Genomic DNA, 20,955 nt, shown 5'->3' on the forward strand with positions numbered 1-20,955 from the left:
AAAAAAAAAAAAATAGAAGAGTCGTTGTCTTTGACCTTTCTGGAGCAATGAAAATGTTCTGTATCTTGATAGAAACGGGGGTTACACAATTGTATGCTTTTGTCAAAATTCACCAATTTATTCACATAATACATATGCATTTCATTGTATGTAACTTTTACCACCCCCCAACCCATACACACAGGCCAAACAACTATTAAACTTGGTTAGATTTACCTTTTACAGTGGTTTTGGTTGGCAATTCTGAAACTACTTTCTGCATATTTTAAGTTTGATTTTAAGCTGAGGCCTAAAAGTTAGCAAACAACTGGATGAAACAATTTATAAATACTATTTTAAGAAACAGTGTTTCTGTTTCTATTTGTTTCATTTCATCATTACAAAATGTTCAACTTTAGGGAAGTTTATTGTTTATCTAGTTTACATAGTCTAGATTTAAGATCTGTAAAATAAGGCATTTATAATGAGGTTTCTACATAGTTAACAGTCATTTTTTCAGCCTTTTTTTGTTGTTGTTGCCTACATGTAAATTACTAAGACTGTGGTCCATTAAAATGTATATTCAGAAAAATACATATCAGCAAAGATGATGTATAATAAAATTTAAATAGTGGTAACATTTGCTCTTTTTGTCTATTTAACTTTGATTTAAAAAGGAAAGAAAAATATCTTTGTTAATCACTGCTCAGGCAGATTTCTTTATACATTCTAGCACTATTCATATGTTAAATATTGACAATCTTTAAAGAGCTCTACTTCTATTAAGCTGATTCAACTAAAAAGTGTAGCTTTTTAAAAGCTCGTATCATTGAATAAAAAGGTTTTCAAAAACAATAATAAGGTAAAATTTTCAAAACTAAAGGATACCCCAATAAAAGTATCCTTTTTGATTTAAACAAATATTTAAAAAATAACTGTTCATGGGACAGGCACAGTGGTTCATGCCTGTAATCCCAGAACTTTGGGAGACCAAGGTAGGCAGATCACCTGAGATCAGGAGTTCGAGACCAGCCTGACCAATATGGTGAAACCCCATCTCTACTAAAAATACAAAAATTAGCTGGCGTGGTGGCGTGAACCTGTAATCCTAGCTACTTGGGAGGGTGAGACAGAAGAATCACTTGAACCCGAGAGGCAGAGGCTGCAGTGAGCCAATATCACGCCATTGCACTCCTGCCTGGGTGACAAGAGTGAAACCCCATCTCAAAAAAACAACAACAAAAAGAAAAAACTGTTCACTGAACAAAATAGATATTTGTATTTCTCAGAAAAGGAAAGTAATTATGTTAAACACTACAGAATGTAGCAGAAATAGATGTTACTAATTTTATTGAGTTTTAATTTTACTTAACTATTAGATGACACTATTATTTGGTAATCATATCAGAATTTCCCTGAAAAGCAACTGCTTCAGTAACAGTTATTTTAAAAATAAACGTAAAAATCAAAAGGACAGTTAAAAAGCTACGAAAATGAACTTTTAAAAAGGTCATAATTATATTCCTTTGTTTAAAATTTTCACATTCCCAATGCTTCATCAATTTGGACTTAGAATGCCAGGCTTTTCTTCCCTTTTCATGTAAATCCTGTTAAAAGAGTTAAGTGGCAAATTCTTTAGGCTAAGAATTTTAGAAAGCCCGTACGTCTTCAGAGACATCTTGCTATACTACTTTAGCTCTGCACTTTATATTAAATCTAACATGAAAATTTAAAAGATTGAATATTTTGCCAAAGATTCCTTAATGTGACTAACGACTGTGGAGGTGCTTTTTGTTTAGTGACTTGGGGCAAAGATAGAGCTACACAAAGATTAGCAAAACAATAATTATGCTTTTAAGATACTTTGAAGGAGAAAAGCTAACTTAAACAACCTATTTCAGAAATAACAGTAGTCAAATTGGAAGAAAAAGGTATTATCACACAGGTTGTCAGGGTAACATGAATGAATATACTTTGCCAAACTTAATTGAAAGAAATACTAGAAATCGAAGCTCTGGAAACAATCATTTAAAAAAAAAAAAAAAAAAAAAAACTTATCCAGGAAATTGTTGGCAGTGTTAAAGAAGAGAAACAGAAGTTTATCTTAAAATGTCCTTATGCAGGAAATATGTTTTTAATGCATTTAAAGTTTATTAGAAGACACGAATCATTTAAAGAATCTATATTTGTTTCTCAGTTTTAGTTTTTAAGTATTATAAATAACATACATTTGCATCATCACTTGAAAATCATTCTATTCCTACATGAAAATGTATGTTTTATCACCATTAAGAGTGATTACTATATGATAAACTACACAAGAAACACTAATTTGGCAAGTCTATAATCAAATTAAAATAACTAAATTTGTTTTAAGAAATTCACCAGGCTTGGCATGGTGGCTCATGACTGTACTTTGAGACGCTGAGGTAAGGGGATTACCTGGGGTTAGGATCGTTCAAGACCAGCCTGGCCAACATGGTGAAACACTGTCTCTATTAAAAATACAAAAAATTAGCCAGGTGTAGTGGCGCATGCCTGTAATCCCAGCTACTCGGGAGGCTAAGGCAGGAGAATCGCTTGAACTTGGGAGGTGGAGGTTGCAGAGAGCAAGGATTGCACCATTGCACTCCAGCCTGGACGACAAAGCAAGGCTCTGTCTGCCGAAAGAAAGAAAAGAAAGGAAAGAAAGAAAGAGAGAAAGAGAGAGAGAGAGAGAGAGAAAGAGAGAAAGAGAGAAAGAGAGAAAGAGAGAAAGAGAGAAAGAGAGAAAGAGGGAGAGAAAGAGAGAAAGAGAGAAAGAGAGAAAGAGAGAAAGAGAGAAAGAAAGAAAGATTGATCAAATGCAATCCTAACTAATCTTAAGAGGGACAAGACTGGTTTCACTTTGTTAAATTTAAAATAATCCATTTTTAGTGACCTAACGTTTTATGAAAAATAGTAACTAAACTTAAAAGCAGTTTTAGGTTTATTCTCAGTCTAATCAAATCTCACAGGGAAAAACCCCTTCAATTACGACCCAGGAAGTCTATAAGCCTCCATACTAGTTAGAACAGAAAAGTTAATTAAAAACTAAAAATCAAGTCTCATCTACTCGGGAGGCTGAAAGGTGAGAGGATTGCTTGAACTCAGGAGGCAGAGGCTATACTGTGTCAAAAAAGTGCCACTGCACTCTAGTCTGGGTGACAACAAAAACTAAAAAAAAAAAAAAGTTGTAATTAGAATGATGAGAGACTACTATTTGAAATCAAAATGTAATATATATGAATTCTTGCTAGTGTTCCTAATAACTTACGATACAAACAAATTTAGTTGGGGAGGATGCACTGACAAGCCAGATTTTTAAATGTAAAATAAATAAAAGTGCTAACAACAATGTGTAGAGATCAAATTGACACCCTAACCTTGTAATCAAAATGGTTCAATAGCTATATAATTTGCCATATACTCAAATAAAGGGGAGAATCTGGCAAGCATTAATAGTGTAGAATTAGCTATAAAAGTGAAATAGCTTAATAGATCATTTCCTACCCTCAATGCTTCTGAAAAATAGCCACAATGCAAAATAAAATTAAAGATGCTATTTAAGACGGCTCACGGATTCCAGGGTTCCTAGCTTTAGGAAACCTTTCTTCTCTCTCTCCTATCTCTGATTAAGTAATAAAATGTGCCACATTGAGTTTATATAGTTAAGATAAAATTTGAGGTTTAGAAGTTTGGTGTTATTTCTAATTTTATAGTTTGATAAAAGACTGAAAGAGAAGACAGGCCCACTTCCCTTTCACATACGTTCAAGGAAAGGAATCACTTCATTTCTACTTTTCATAGATTCATCAATTATTCTCAAATCTATTTCCTTACTTAAAATACAGGGGAGGAAAAACTATCAACTATCCACTACATTTTTGTGACAAAAAATCAATTGTCCTTTATTAAGCCCTTTAAATATCTTCATCAAACATTATATTTTGTGACTCAATTTGCTCTAGAATTAAATTATAATAGTGACAGTTTAATTCAGCAAAAGAATACTCAGTCATTACTTATGCAGAGTTCATTTATCAAGCATTTTCTGAGTACTAAATGTGCCATGAACTGTGGAAACAAAAACAAATAAGGTATCACTAAGTAGTTCCATAACTACTTCCAACAAAGAATGACCTATCACAGACAAAGCCTATCACAGACAAAGCCTTTAAGACCTCACAATTCCATGATATAGTTTTTCAATTTGACCTTTAGCATTTAGATTGCATTAAATAACATAAAGAAATACATATTTTGATGAAAACTTCTCAGATAATTTCTAATTAAATTTTAAAAGTAGATGGCAAAAAACTTGCACTTAAAAAAATAAAATTCCCTAAGATGCTGTAAAACTTCAATCTAATCATTTTAGAAAACATGTAATGACAAATTTCTTTTTGTCTCCTAGACTCTAGACAAAATTACATACAAAAACAGGACATGTACATTTTCTGACATAACAAGTATTTATTATAACTGGAAACATATTTACCAATTGTGACCTTTATTTCAATGCACACATACATGTATTCCTTGTGTTACTAAATACTACTACTGTTCTAATATTTTATATGGAAAGAACCTTACTATCACTCAGCAATTATTCATAAGGTACCTAATGAAGCACAGTATGATTGTGACCATTTACAACAGGGGGGAAACGAAGGCACAGAAATGCTAAATTACTCGCCAAAGTCCCAAGATAAACAGGCAAAGCAGAAAATAACAGTTGAAACCTACTAATTACAGTTTACTGACAAATTGCATGCAATTGTTCAATGATATAAAAAATTATACATGTAAATTCACAAGTAAACATATACAAATAACTAAAAAAGCAAGGACAATTAGAAAGAATTTTCTATATAGCCTGAATTACATAGAGAAGTGTGGTTTAAAAAATCAAAACTGCTGAAGAGCAGGTGCTAGTGAGATATAAACATTAGTTTAAAAGAACTTGAGAAAGTAAACACAGTATATTAAATAAAAAACTAATTGTGACCCATGAAGTTTAATTTTAAAAGAGAACCTAACAGACATACACATAACTCTGAGTAAGCGCTGAAATATATCTTTAGAGAAAAGAAATCCTTATTTAAAATATCTTATTTGAAAGTTAAAAAAATAGCATGTATAGACAGTATTTAAGATGCAATAGAATAAAAAAGTGTAGACTTTTGGGGGGTGATTTTCAAACAATAACAGTGCCAGTTCCAAAATATGAGATGCCAGGGAAAATGGCAGATATTAGCTTATGAGATTACTTTTATTAAACATATGGAATTTTATATAAAATAAAATTCTTCAACCCAAGAAGAATAGTGCATAAACAGTGTACTTTTTTTTAAAGATCACATTATAACCAAAAATATTTTATGGCATTGCTTTATATCCAGCTTATCTTGTCCTAAGAAATATTAAAATACAGTATCAATAAAACATTTAATTTCCTCTACATTACCTCTTTAAAACTTTGCAGACAATTTACGATATTATCTTCTTAATAAGGCAAAACCAAGGAAGGGGACTTTGTATATCCATTATTTCAGAGTAATACAAATATCTTTACCTTCCAGAAGACTTTCACAAAATTCCAGACATTGGCATATTGTAATAATGCAATTAGAAATAAAAATTTTACAACAGAAACTAAATAAATAATATAGAGTAATACTATTCAAAAATCTTATCAAAATTAGAAGAAAGATGGCACTTTTTTTTATTAAACAACTAAAATACGACGGGTTGGAAATCTATCATAAACTGACTTTTAAAATAAAAATTGTATTTCTCAGTTTCCTAATTTCTAACATATGACAAAAGCAAAACAAAAAATCTGATAAAAACCTCTAAGTCCTACAGCAAAAAGGCCTCAATCAATCTCATATTTAAAAAAAAAATTAGTAAGACAGTAGAGACTCATACAGGTTCAAATAATTAATAGAAGGATCACCACCTCTGTAAGTTTTTAACTACTGTTTCAAATTAATCATAGTCCTCAACTCCATCCTCAACCCCAAGGGAATTTTCCTGAATTAAATTTTTGTTCATTATATAATATATATTATATATGTATTTTTCTCTATTTTTGTTGTTTCATTTACTCCATTATGTTATGCTTACGCTTGGGATTTCATTTTTGACATACTGCAAAAGTTATACTGTGGTCAGAATTATTCATGTGTATCTCCTGAACTTCGAACTACTTACTACTTTACCCTAAATTTTAATAAACTTAACCTTCAGGATAGCTCCCAAGACATTCTATATGGACTATCTCAAAAAAATTAGCCAATTATTATAAACTTTCTTAACTTTGTCGAAGAGCTTTCTCTTTTTCTACTGTAATTTTTACTTTCTCTTTATCTTTCTCATTGATAGTATAAAAAACTCATAAAATTAAGACCTCATGCCTTTCTTTGAGAAATTAAGACAAATCATATTTTTAATGACCAAAATAGATTAAATCATTTGGAAGTAAATATTTAAAAACATACAACAACACTAATATATTTGTTTTATAAATATGTTTATTCTTTTTGAAATGTTTAATTTCTGTGTCCTCATTTAATTTGACAGGGCTTTACCAGAAGACAATGTTTTTAAAGAAATCAGAATGGATTCCCTTACAAAGTCCCTATAAGAACTGTAAGAACCTTTGTAACACTGTTTTTTGAAAGTCTGATGCCTCTTTTAAATTAGCTCTCTTTTTGTCCACCCATTCACTCTGCCATCTCACCCAGAGCTTTGATCAATTTCTTCATTTCTGCTAAAATTAGCAGCCTCTGGACCATTGGGAAAAGCCAATGTGCAGCATCAGCTAAGATTTCTGATTAGCATTATGTCTGATTAAAAAAAAAAAAAAAAGTACCAAAACGAAACAAAGAAACAAAGACAAAACAAAAAATAAAATCAACCTAGGCCATCTTTTCACCTTTCTTTATTTCGTAAGGGAGAAGCATTTAACACATTTGTTTTGATAAGCAATAAGAAAATGCTAATTAAGTTCTTGTCAATAAAAAGTCTGTCTTCTCACCATTGCTTCTAAATTTCAAACATTTAAAATATGCTAACAGAGCTTAGTAACTTTATTATTTTATGACATAAAACATAATCTTAGTACACAGTGTTTAGATCAAATTACTTTTATAGCCTCTATATAGAGAGCATTGTCAACTTCTCTTGTCAAGAGAAAAATAATTCCCTGTGTTAAAAATGCAAATTATTACTCTTTATTTACATCTAAATCCAGAGCATAACCATGTGTGAGAGGTTAAGAAGTGGACGAAATCTGTTTCTGAAGTATTGTTTCCACTACATAATATTTTGAGAAAGGTCCTATCCTGAAATTGTTTTTTTCATTTTTTCTGTGATGAGAAAATAATAAACATGGAACTTTCATCCCCTAAAGACAAGGTTTTAGCATCCAACTTACCTGACAAGATTTTCATTGTCTCCAGTTCCCTTGCAAGTTGCACATTCAGTTCTTAAATCTTCAGCCTTGGGCTTCTTTTGCAACACAGACTGTCTTTGTCTTCTCTCTCTAGGAACTCTTTCCTGCCATACAAGGGATAATAAAATAAAACATAACAAAACAAAATAAGGATATGAGGGAAACAATTTTAAGCAAGAAAATTTCTCAAAGTTAAGACTGTGTAAAAGTGCTTAACTTATTCCAACCTCATGTTTTTCTTCCTCAGGAACGAAGCTCCGTTTTCGTCCTCTGGTTCTCTGGAAAAAAAAAACAACAAAAAACAAAAAAACAAAAATCCACAGTATATCTAATGTTTAATTAATGATAAAAATAAATTTCCTCTGTTAATGTTATTGCTTAAGTTAGGCACTTGCAAAATTAGTTATTTCTAATTAATACTATATTGGACCACTGCATTTTGTTACCATTTATGACATAGGAAATAAAAAGTAACAAATTAAATATACTTTATAGTACTTTACTTTTAAATAAACATGTATCTGATAGAAAAAAATGAATTCTCCAAACTTATTTTAAAGGATTTTTTCCATACTTCATAATTGTCCATAATTATGATTTACATTTAAATTTTCATAACTTATCACATATGACTTATACAGCTGAAATGCTAAACCTGGGATCATACTACACACATTATTTGCCTACATGTATGCATGTGTATACATGTTTATGTAAAGAAATAATTCTTAAGCAGCCAAAAAAAGTAGAAGGAAAAGGTCTCACATATCCATAATCCTAGTTAACATAAAACTAATTAAAATGCCACATAAAATGACATTTTAAACTAATTTAGCTAAAATTCACTTCATATATTTCAGAATACATTTACCATTAGAAAGAATGCATACAAATGTTTAAAAGAACTGTAACTACATCAGTATTTGCAGCCAATATGTTAGAAATCTCCACCAATCACAGCACAGCCTCTGTAGATTTTATAATTCCCATATGCAGACCACTATTCCTTAGAGAATGGAAGAGAATGCAGGCACTGCTCCCAAAAATTACTTTGACAGCTGAGATCAAGGAACACTCCCAAGCTAGAGTAGGTACCAAATAATTCTAAACAGAATTACATTATAGTATAGATATATTAGTGTTTCTTACATTACTGTAATTTCAATTCTTCATGATACTAAGTACACTGTTATTTAATACCATGGCTAACTGCTTACCATTTAATCTGTCCCTAAATAGCCAAGAGTCAACTAAATTGTCATTCAAAAAAAGTAAATTTATAAAATATGTATCTGTTTACATTTATATTGCCAATTAGTATGTTTTAATTATATTATGGAAGTAATTAGAAAGAAAAATGAAGACTATATCTAGGAAAGGCCTTTAAATGCAGATCCTACATCTATAATTCTTACTTCCAAAGAACAATACTGAGACTTGCTTCTCAAAATACCAGTCATGACCCATAATCACTGGCATCACCTGAGTGTATATTAGAAATGCAAAATCTCAGGCTCACTCCGACACACTGAATTAGAATCTGTCTTTTAACAAGAATCCTAAGTAGGTCAAATACATGTAAGTTTAAGGACACCAGTGCAGAAAGGCCCTTAACAACACTTATTCAAGTTCTAACTGAAAACTTACGGCTAGTAATTTCTATATTCATCTCTTTTCCTTCTGTGCCACTCTGGCCCTTTAATGCTTTACTCTCTGTCTCCTTACAAAATTCATTTCCAACTTGGTAAGGACCATAGCATATTCATCTTTCTACACCCAATTAAACTTAGCACAATGCTTATGACATAAAGTCTCAATTAACTTGTTATAATAAAATAAATGTATAAGTGGGTAAATCAAAACTAATGAATGATGATACTATATAATACAAATTAAAAGATTTGACTGACAGGCCAGGTACCATGGCTCATGGCCATAATCTCAACACTTTGAGAGGCTAAGGTGGGAAGACTGCTTGAGCTTAGAAGTTCAAGACCAGCCTGGGCAACACAGAGAGACCTCATCTCTACTAACAATAAAAATGAAAAAATCAGCTAGGCATGGTTGTGAGTGCTTGTAGCTACTCAAGAGGCTGTGGTGAGAAGATAACTTGAGCACAGGAGATGTATGCTGCAGTGAGCCATGATGGAGTCACTGCATTCCAAGCCTGCACAACAGGACGAGACTGTCTCAAAAATAAATAAATAAATAAAATATAAATTTGACAAAAAGTTTATTTTTCCCTAATTTGGTACTCTATTATCTAATTTGCATAATGTATATTTACAGGGCTTTTTTCTTTTTTTAGACAGAATCTTCTTCTGTCGCTCAGACTGGAGTGCAGTGCAGCAGTCTTGGCTCACTGTAGCTTCCGCCTCCCAGGGTCAAGCAATTCTCATACCTCAGCCTCGCAAGTAGCTGGGATCACAGGTGTGCACCACCAAGCCTGGCTAATCTTTGCATTTTTACTGGAGAAGGCGTTTTGCCATGTTGGCCAGGCTGGTCTCGAACTCCTGACCTAAAGCAATCCACCTGCCTTGGCCTCCCAAAGTACTGGGATTACAGGAGTGAATCACCGCACCTGGCCTACAGGGCATTTCAATAAGATGTTCCAAATTAGAAACCAGCATCAAGTGGAAAATACTCAAATTACTCATTTGAGTTCCACAAACTTCTAAACAGAATGTGCAAAACACTGCCATACATTTTCACATTTTTCTTCATCCAACTCATCTTTTAGGTAACAAACTAGCAAATGTATCATCTAGTTTTGAATTAATTTTTCAAGTATGTATGTTAATGTTGCAAGTTCATGTTTTCAATTCTTTTAAGGATGTTTATTTACCATTTTGATAATAACTTAAATCTTCAAATATCTGGTATAACTCCATCAACTGAAACTCTCTTCATACCCAGATTGCAATTAGCATCATATAGTATAATGCCAATTAGTGATTTAATCACACAATGGTATAGCTCCATTTCTCTTTATATTTATAAATTTCTTCTCATATATTAGGTGTATTTGTAATTATCTAAAATAGTCACTTTAAGTACATTTATTACCAAATGGTAATCACTGATATATTCGGGTAATACTTTAAAATAGCACAAGACACATAAACAATATCCATCTATAAAAACAAACTTGTTATAGAAATATAAAATAATATCATCTTAGAGCTCTGAAAAAGCAATCCAGAGAAATGACTTGCTGATGTCACACAGCTGGTAAGTTTCTGAGGTAAACCTTAAACTCAGTTATCTCAACTGTCACTTCAGTGACTTTTCTTGCATGGCTAATCCAAGATTAATAATTTAATCCCAAATAGAAATGAACAAAATCATTAAGAATGCAAATCTCTTATTGCACTTGAATACTTAAACTAAACTGTAACATTGTGACACCCAATGAAGATTTCTTACATTTCAAATGAAGTTAGAGAATTATACCCAATAAAGGGTAAATTCAAACTGGCACTATAGTCTACCTAATTTGGTAGCTCCATACTATTCACCAACTTGATTCATTACCAAAGTAATTACAGCACTCTAATTTAGCATTTATCACATTACTAATATTTCCAAAGAAAAAAAAAAAGAGAATTTGATGCAAATATAACTATATAAAATACCAAGTCCTCCAGCCAAGAAAATGTTGAAAGCTGTGTTGTTTTTTTTTTTTTCCTAGTTTTAATGAAGTGGCAGCAACTGTAACTATGGAAATTCATAACTGCCTAAGGACAAGTTATCTTAAAAGCAGTGTCCTTGAATGAATCCCAAAACATAAGCGGAATTTAAAAGAGGGAGAAATGGTACAAAAAAGCAAGAAGAAAAACAAAAACAAGTATGGCTCATCTGACAAATTTCAGTTACCAAAGAGCTTGTCCCATCTCAGATGAATAGAAGTATATATAACAGGGTGGTCCTTTTATGATATATTTTGAGGCTACAATGACTTTAGCAACAATAAAACAGTAGGATGAAAATAATATGTGGAAGAAAGAAGAATTTTACTTTTCAAGTATGTGCTTCAGAATGTAACAGATACGTTACCTGGAAACTCCACATGATTAATCAAGCTGGGGTGCAATTCCAAACTGATTCATTTTGACAGTAATTAGTTAAGCTATTAAAAGTAAATGAAAGTTTAAAACTCATTCCAAATCTTGACACATTTCAATTTTTTGTTTTGTTTTTTTTTTTTAAGAACCTGATTTACCTAGGGAATAATTACAACCTGAGCTGCTTAGATCACCTTGCTTGTAATCTGTCCGTGATAAACTTACTTGAAAAGAGGTGATTAAAAAATCCATAGAAGAGATTGGCATGGTATTAGAGACAATGTATTTAAACTGAAAAGGTGTAAAATTATCTTATCTAGCAGGCAAATTTTAAATAGTTTATTCTGGCTGGGCACAGTGGCTCAGGCCGGTGATCTCAGTACTTTGGGAGGCCGAGGCATGATCTCAGTACTTTGGGAGGCCGAGGCGTGTGGATCACCTGAGGTAAGGAGTTTTAAACCAGCCTGGCCAACACGGCAAAATCTCATCTCTACTAAAAATACAAAACTTAGCCGGATGTGGTGGCGCACATCTGTAGTCTCAGCTACCCAGGAGGCTGAGGCATGAGAATCGCTTGATCCTGGGAGGCAGAGGTTGCAGTGAGCCAAGATCACACCACTGCACTCCAGCCTGGGCGACAAAGCGAGACTCTGTCTCAAAAAAATAAACATAAAAATAAATAAATAAATAGTTTATTCATCTAAAACAAACAACTAAACATTTTTCTAACTCCTCTATCATTTTTCTAACTCCTCTATCATTTTAATTTTTTAGAACTGAGGTCATTTTAATTTGCAATAAAGTTAAATGCATGATTCATTTGGCAAATGAACTAAATTTAAAATTAAAAGAGAGTCAGTACTTTAACATCTTTGATACCACTAAACAAGGCTTCATATATTCACTTGTGACCAGGTCACTAAATTTAACACTCGTGTTTTTGTTGACAAATCAATATTTATACAAATTAATAATTAAAGTCAGTCATATATGGTTAGATGAATCATAAGAAATGCCTCTCTCTGTAACTTATATGTAAAAATAGAACATGCTTATTCATAGGCAAAATTCCAAAATCAATGTTAATTAGGACAATTAAGTCAAACTTTGAAAACCTCTGTTAAGCTAAATAGCATTAGATTTATGCTGGGGAATAAATACCAATAGCTTTCTGGCAGCTATTCAAAAATGCTTCAATATAAAATGTATTCTAATATATATAAATACAATATATATTTAATTCCTAAGACTATAAAATTATATGTATAGTATATATTATATGTAGTAATAGATAATTATATATAATTTCTAAAAAATATAAAATTATACATATATATAATTCCTAAAAATATCTGTCTTTCAATTATGAAACTATATTGAAAACAAGTTAAAGTTCATAAAATATTCAAAGAAAACTGCTATATACAAAAAACAAATTATGAACAAGGTGTCATCTGTTTCTGTTGGCTATCAATAAACAACAGATGGAATGGCAGTCACCAAAAATGAGTGCTTTCCCTTTGGTCAACTGGCTGTAGAGTTTCTTTTTACCTAATTTAGCTTATATTAACAGGGTTATGAAAATACATGGGAGAATAAAAAGAAAATCATGACCAATTTGTCTTAACTACTATAAACTGAAATAACTATGGGTCTAATGATATATAATAAAATATATATTCCACATGACAAGTAAGTGCTGCTATAAAAACCTTCTCAGAGATAATGGTACATACAAAATAAGTAAAGTCTTGAAGCTCCACCTATTCTTATCTTTATTTCATACTCCTAGGAATAAACTAAAGTGATGGATTTCCAAGAGGCAAAAAGCAAAACAGGAGTCTCAGGGTTTTGAATAAGATTACTTGAGCTAAGGACACCCACAGAGTAGATCTCTTCCAAGTAGCCAAAGTGAGTTCTAGTTCACTACAAAAACTGTTTGCCAGGGTTTCTTCTAAGAATCTATGACAGACAGAGGTTTTATAATCTGACTTATACCTCAGAGGTCACCTTGAGTCTGATAATATAAAACTCTGGTATGTAAAGCCCCCACAAATAACCCTTCTTTCCCAGAACTGTAATAATTCAAACAGTTAAGTAAAATAAATATGAACATAATGTATAGTAATCTGTAGTCACTTCAATAGAACTGAATCCAAGTGCTTCAACATTTTTCCTAAACTAGCATCTAAAAAATATTTATATGAAACATATTTCATATTTTCAGATTCTCAAGACTTACATTTAAACATTATTAAATAGGTACTTTACACATGTGTAAAATTAGTTAAAACATAAATGTAATAAAAGTAGGCTCTAGGATATTTGATTATCTCTCAAATAAAGACTGCCACTTAGAACAGGCTAGTGGCTCACATTGTTAAGTGTGATGGAAAAACGATTAAATGTGTTTAAATCCCCTTCCAAAATAATGATCTAAAAGAAATAATGCATCCTGAAAAACAATATGATTTTCAGTCAAAGCTGCTAAAAAGTATTTTGACTATTTGTTGCACTTATTTTACAAAAAAGAAAATACATAAAACACAACCAGAATTTGTAAGTCAGGAAGAAAGATCTCAGAACTTCAAAGACAGTAGATGATGACGCATGTGTGTAAAAACTATGGAAAGACAGGTTCCAACAAGTCCTTTGGCACTTCTATAAAAGATAAAAAGTCATGACATAGAGTGCAAAGAAAGCAAAAAGAAAATCTGAAAGCTTTCAAGTTACATTAGAGTATTAGAAAATATGTCCATAAGTATAAACATCAATTTTAAAGTAACTTCAAAAGGGATATGGGTAAGCTAATTTATATTTTCTTCAAAATTAATTTCCTTGCCTAAAAGGAAGTAAAAAGTTCCACATAGAAATAATGCAGAGGAAATATCTAAATAACAAAGTACTGAAACAGAGCTTTCTTAGGCTGCCTTTACAATAATTCTATAATTTCACTGATGAAACACAAGAATGGGACCCATTCTTCTGTGGTAAACAGGACAATCGCTGTCTGCCAGGAATTCAGGTCTATGAGCTTGGGGTATGTCATGATTGCCCTATGTATGTCATGTAGGTAAAATTTTCTTCAAAATCATGGTAGAATAATAAGACTAACATGAAAACAAATTATACTTTGATCAATTAATGGTAGGAAAAATGAAACACTGACAAAAATAAAAATACTATAATAATGTATTTCAAGACAGAATGTTCCCAATTGTAATACATGTGCTAAAATAAAAGTATAAGTAGGAGGATATTGGGAGCAATAGTTTAAAAATGTAACAATAGGAGAGAAAAATCAGTTTGATATTGCAAAAGGTATTTATACAAGTTAGTAAGCTGTTGTATGCCTGGTCTCTCATAATTAACACTGTTCTAAGAAACACAACTAGAACACCTCATTTTTCACCATACCACCTATTAATTAAAAAAGATAAATACAACTCTGAAATAGAAATAAGTAAAAACTTAAGGTAACAACAGGAACTCAGCATAAATGGTAAGATCAAGATCAAAATGACTGATCACTCTCTTCTGTATCTCTCATTCCTACATTCCTTGAAGTTTAGTATGATACCTTACACCAACTGTCTGGTTTTCTGAATGGATTGTTGGAAGGCAGGCAGAAAAGATGAGAGGGAAAGAGGAAAGGTAATCACCATTGATAGTCATTTTCAACTTTTATTTAGTATAAGCTTAGCACCTAAGAAATCTGCTTAGTCAAACCCCATAAATTCTAATTCATTAATTCTAGAATGGGTCTAAAGTCTGTACTAGCTCTAGGGTGGGTCCAAAGTCTACATTTCAATAAATATCCAAGATGGTCCTAATGCAAGTAATCCATGGTCTCTGGAGCATCATTTCCAAACTTAGCACCACACAGTACTCCATGCTACCAAAAATAAAAAATAAAATAAAAAGATTCCTAAAAAATGCTTTTTTGATAAAAACAAGTTAAGAAAAAGAACAGATCAAAGTAATCCTATTTCTAAATATTAGAATTTTTTTTGGAGCTTCAACATGCATTGGAATTTCTACAAGTAAGAACATAATCACACTGCATTTCCTGAAATTATTGGCCATGGACTCTTTTCCCGGTGTTTCACTGACCAAAATCTGTAATTAAGTCTAAAACTTTTAAACAAGAAAACTAGAGACAAAGAACAAGATGAAAGGAATGTGATTATATTAGCAAATTTTTAAGCTTCCTTAGGATAAAAAAAAAGCAGACCAGTAAAGGAGAGAAAAAAATAGAAGGATCCTTTAATATTAAAGAGTTCTCTTTTATTTCAAGTAATACTGAACTATGGGCACAAAAATATCACTGTAATATACATAATTTCTCTCTATATGATAACTCCAAATTTAAGGATGATAACACTAATCACAAGGCTTTCTTGAAACAATAAAGAAACTGGAAAAATAATGTTTCATAAGAGGATAATCTTTGCAGACAGACACATGAAGTAATAACTCTTCTCTAAGATCTCAAGAATAACTGTAGTTACCATTTTCAAACAATTATAGAAAATATTTTAGAAATACAAACTGGCAGGCTTATTTAACAAAGGAAAATTCTCTCTAGTTCCCTTATAAACAAAATATATTTTTGAAGCCTAAAAAAAGAGTTATCAACAGCAGAAACTACAAATAAAAACTATTTCAAGTCTATCTACTTAGAGCACCCAAAATAAACTATTTTAATTATCTAAGAGATAACAATTCTCAGATTTGCCTCATCAATTTCATATGAGCCCATAACACAAAACTGATTTAAAAAATCAAAGTGAATTCTCCCAAATAAGATCTTTCAAGTGATTATAACACAGGAGGTTAATACAGATTAAAAAATTTTTTTTGAGAAAACTGTTACTTGGAAGAAAAAAAACCAAAGACTCTTTAAAATGAAACAGGTAACAAAACAAATGATGACAGCTAACCCTAAAAATATCTTTATATCTCCCCTGTGGAAAGAAAGATTTTTGAAAAGTGCCTGCCTCAGCTCAAGCCAGGAAAGTATGCCCTAAGAATTCATAACCGTAAGCCAGCACTTAAAGGTTTGAAATTTACACTCCTGATGTAATAGAAAACATACACACCAAACTTTTATTTAAAATATTCTCAAGTTGGTAGAGGCCCTTTCAAGGTACCTGGTAAAAATGAACATAAATGATTTCCCCAGAAGAAACTCTTTAAAACCTGGCCTCAAAGAATTTGCAATGAGAAAAAGGTAAACACCCCAACAGAAAAATTGGTGAAAGGCTTGCATACACATTTCCCAGAAAAGGAAATACAATTTACCAAAAATAAGTAAATAGATGCTCCAAATCATGAGTACTGAGAGAACTGCAACATAAAATGTCAATATGCTATTTTCCCTGCATCACATTGGAAAGCATTAAAACACTGGACAAAAGTTTGTGAAGCAACAGAAATATTATCCATTGCTAGTATGAGTGTGAACTGATTTGGAAAACAATTGCAGTTATCTAGCAAAACTGAAGATGCAGATAGTCTGTAACTTAGCAAATCTACACCTTAATACATACACAAACTCCCTGTTACCATGCTGCAGGAGATATTTATAGGAACATTTAAAACAAAGCTGTATAGAGTAGAAAAGCATGAAAATAACCTAACTGCCCATCAACAAAGCAAAAGAAAAACTAGGTAATAATCTATTCTTTCCATAGAAAACTATACATTAGTGAAAATAAATAAACTACAACTACATGGATCAGCATGTCTGAATCAAATCAACATAATTTTGGTCAAAATATCAAATTACCAGAGAAAAACATTTGATTCCACTCATATGAAATTCAAAACCTATAAAAATAAACCACGTATTATTCATAAGTATATAGATTTACAGTGTAAATCTCTTCTATAAAGAAAAAGAAATGAATGAGAAACATAAAGCTGAGTAAAGAGGTGGCCTCTGGGCTAGACAGATAAAGATGAGATTGTCGAGGATTTACAGGAAACTTCTAAAGCTTTGGGAATGGTCTGTCTTTTAAGGTGGGTGATGGATGCTCTGGTGTGTCCATTATTATTATGCCTCCAACAAAATACAAACTACAAACACTCAGGTAAGCATGTGGTATATTTCACAATATAGAAAAAAATTGTTAAGAGTAACCAATAGTAATATGCATGTCTTTTTCTTTGACTTCTAAGTATATGTTTGCCCTGTGTCTTTCTCACCCTCTGAAATTTTGGCGTCAGAATTGTATGATGCTTATGATAAATAAAAAATAAACTACCGTATTTCTTATTGGAATCTTCTTGGGTTCAGGTGGCACATCCTGTGGAACAAATTTCACTGGTTCCTTAATCTGCCTCCTTGATCGTTTGGTTCCATCTGGTAGGGTTTCCATGGCCATGTCTGCTTCCATGTCACTGCTCCCTGCCTGGTCACATTCTGAGCACTGCCTACATAAACGGGAAAAATTTAAGTCATGTATTTATTATTATCTTCAGGCTTTAGCTATAGCTTTTATAAATACAAAATCCAGGTATATAAGAAGAATATGTAAAAATATACACAGGTAATATGATCACAGGGTATATAATGAAAAAACATTCAGAAACACTCTTCTAAGAGTGACTACTGTTAATATAATATTTAAGGCAATTTAATGTATCCTGTAAGTATAAGAACACATTTAACAATGCTATATGTTTAAGTGAACCAACATGAGATTCAACACTGATTAAAAAGGTGGTTTTGTCAGCTGCAGTGGCTCACACCCATAATCCCAGCACTTCAGGAGACTGAGGCAGGATGATTGCTCACAACATAGTGAGACAACTGTCTTCACAAAAAAAAAAACCAAAAAACAGAAAATTAGCCAGGCTTGGTGGCACACACCCATAATCCCAGCTACTCAGGAAGCTGACGTGAAAAGGTCACTTGAGCCCAGGAGATCAAGGCTGCGGTGAGCCATGATTGCAACACTGCACTCCAGCCTGGGTAACATGAGCAAGACTCTATCTTAAATAATAATAATAATTTACCTTTGGAAAGTATGACTTTTCTTTAAATGACATATACTGTGATATCTAAAAATCGAAGTCCTTCATGGACCCTAACACTACTCCTTGTCACAGTTATCATATCTTTTAATTGTAGTCAATGACAAGTTGTGCTGAATATACTACTTAAAGAAACTATAGAAACAGACTCCAAGAAGTGTTGGAGGAAAAAAGGGTCATGTTAGTTGGTGGCCCCTACTACTTCTAAAAGAAGAAATATACATTTATTTACCAAAGGAATTTGTTAAAGTAGCATTTATTAAAAATTTTAATATGGGTAATATTAAAAATTAATTGAAACTAAAACTTTAGACAAGTGGTATCCCACAAAACTTTTTATAACATTGGGATTATCTACATATCTGCACTGTCCAGAACAGTAGCCACTAGCCATAGATGGTTACTGAGCACTTGAAATGTGGCAAATAACAACTGAGAAAATTTCAAATTTCAATATTAATTGATTTAAATTTAAATAGCCGTAGGTGGCTAGTGGCTAACATTTAGACAGCAAAAATCTAAACAAGGACTGCTGGAAATCTTTATATTGTGAATCATAAAGGACCATTTCAAAAAGTTAAAACCAGTTGTTAAAAGTACATTTTTACTTATATTTTCTTCAACTGTAAAAGAATGATCAAAGGCAAATTCTCCAAAAGTTTGATAGTATTCTCTTAATAAAAATGATTATAATCTGTAAAAGTGTATTTGATATTTAGTTTGTATATGTTTATATCAGTATCTTTGAATGTAGCTTATAATTCTCATAGCAAGAATTTTCAAAGATTTATGATTCGATTTCATCCTCCATCAATATTCACATCTTTCACTAATACTGTAAACTTATTAAACTAATATTTAATTGTAAAAGTGACAGCTTTAATTTTTGAACTCCAACAACAGAGTTAAATACCAAGTACCATTTGTTTTGTTAATGCAAAGATATTATTCCTAAAATACAAATGAATCCTTAACGTATTAATGTAAATATCTTAAAATTTCCAATTCTTTAAGAATAGGTTAGCAAAAATTTTAGCACTAGAAATTCAGTGAAAGCAAAACAAAAATGTACATAATCATGTATTACTCAGAAAACATTTATGTATCTATTGCTACCCTTCATGTAACTATAGCTAGCACATTGTCCCCTAGATTGTCAGATTACCATCATAACAAAAATACAACTAAATGAATATACTAAATTGCTCCTGCATTTGTCCCATATGAAAACATCAAGGACTGGTAAGAGAAAATACACACCTTACAGAATCTCAGAATTGAAATGGTAAGTATATTCTGACTTTATTAGCAGAACTGTGAAAACCCCAGAAATGTTAGATATTGTTAGTAACAATAAATGCAACAGCCTTCGAAACAGAGATGACTAGAGAAATTACCAAATTATATTACAAAAAGGCCCATTGCTTCACTTTTCAGCATTAAATTATAATCTTAATGCTACTTGATCATTTCTATCAGTTGAATGAAACATAGTCAAAGTTTCTCAAACAGTTCTAATTCACTTTTTTTTTTTTTTGAGACAGTCTGCAACCTCCACCTTTTTTAAGCGATTGATTCTCCTGCCTCAGCTTCCTAAGTAGCTGGGACTACAGTTGTGTGCCACCATGCGCAGTTAATTTTGGATTTTTTAGTAGAGACAGGGTTTCACTATATGTTGGCCAAGCTGGTCTCAAACTCCTGATCTCAGGTGATCTGCCCGCCTCAGCCTTCCAAAGTGCTGGGATAACAGGTGTGAGCCACCAAGCCAGGCTCTAATTTACTTTTAAAATATGTTGTTTGTCTATTTAAATAACAGGCAAACGTAATGTTATCTAAATCCCCTGGGTATAGAAGCAAGTACCTTTTTCAGATAAATCATTGTTTTGTTTTTTAAAAAAACTGAAATATTTCCTCTTTGCTTCTCTTTCGGTAGCTATTACCCTTGTCGGGACATTATTTATTCTTATGTTCACTTCCATCCCCACTAAAACTAATATAGTTAGGTGACAAAGAAATTTGGCTCTCTAATTCCCAGAGAATAGAAATGCTATACCCTGAGCACCACAAAACACTGAACAACTCAAAAAATCAAAACAAATGTAACGGCCAATGCAGAATATATCCATTCCTATTTCAAGACAACCACCACATGATTGTTGCAGTAGATAGAGTCTACACTGAGTAGACTACAAGAGTATTATGGACATAATACTTCTTACCCATTCTTCAACAATCTATTAAACACTATAGCCTTCATCTTATAAATAGCATTTAAGATATGTAAAAGTGTTTCTGCTACATCAATTGGTATACAAGATGTTAAGAAATAATAACCTAAATCCATGGCCTGTCTAATTCAACGAAATCAAATAATTTTTTTTTTTTTTTTTT

General features: G+C 31.8%; 1 protein-coding gene across 2 annotated transcripts in view; it reads right to left on the reverse strand.

Annotated features, from left to right (window-relative positions):
- PHF14 (PHD finger protein 14) overlaps positions 1-20,955 on the reverse strand; it is a 201,108-nt gene that overhangs the window by 106,287 nt on the left and 73,866 nt on the right. For both annotated transcript variants that reach the window (XM_011990866.1, XM_011990867.1), the window contains exons 14-16: positions 17,793-17,961; positions 7,687-7,737; positions 7,442-7,563 (exon numbers count right to left, since the gene is read on the reverse strand). In XM_011990866.1, coding sequence (XP_011846256.1) covers positions 7,442-7,563; positions 7,687-7,737; positions 17,793-17,961 — 342 coding nt within the window. The remainder of the gene's footprint in view (positions 1-7,441; positions 7,564-7,686; positions 7,738-17,792; positions 17,962-20,955) is intronic.

Source organism: Mandrillus leucophaeus, unplaced genomic scaffold (assembly GCF_000951045.1).
Source record: "Mandrillus leucophaeus isolate KB7577 unplaced genomic scaffold, Mleu.le_1.0 Scaffold385, whole genome shotgun sequence".
Lineage (NCBI taxonomy): Eukaryota > Metazoa > Chordata > Mammalia > Primates > Cercopithecidae > Mandrillus > Mandrillus leucophaeus.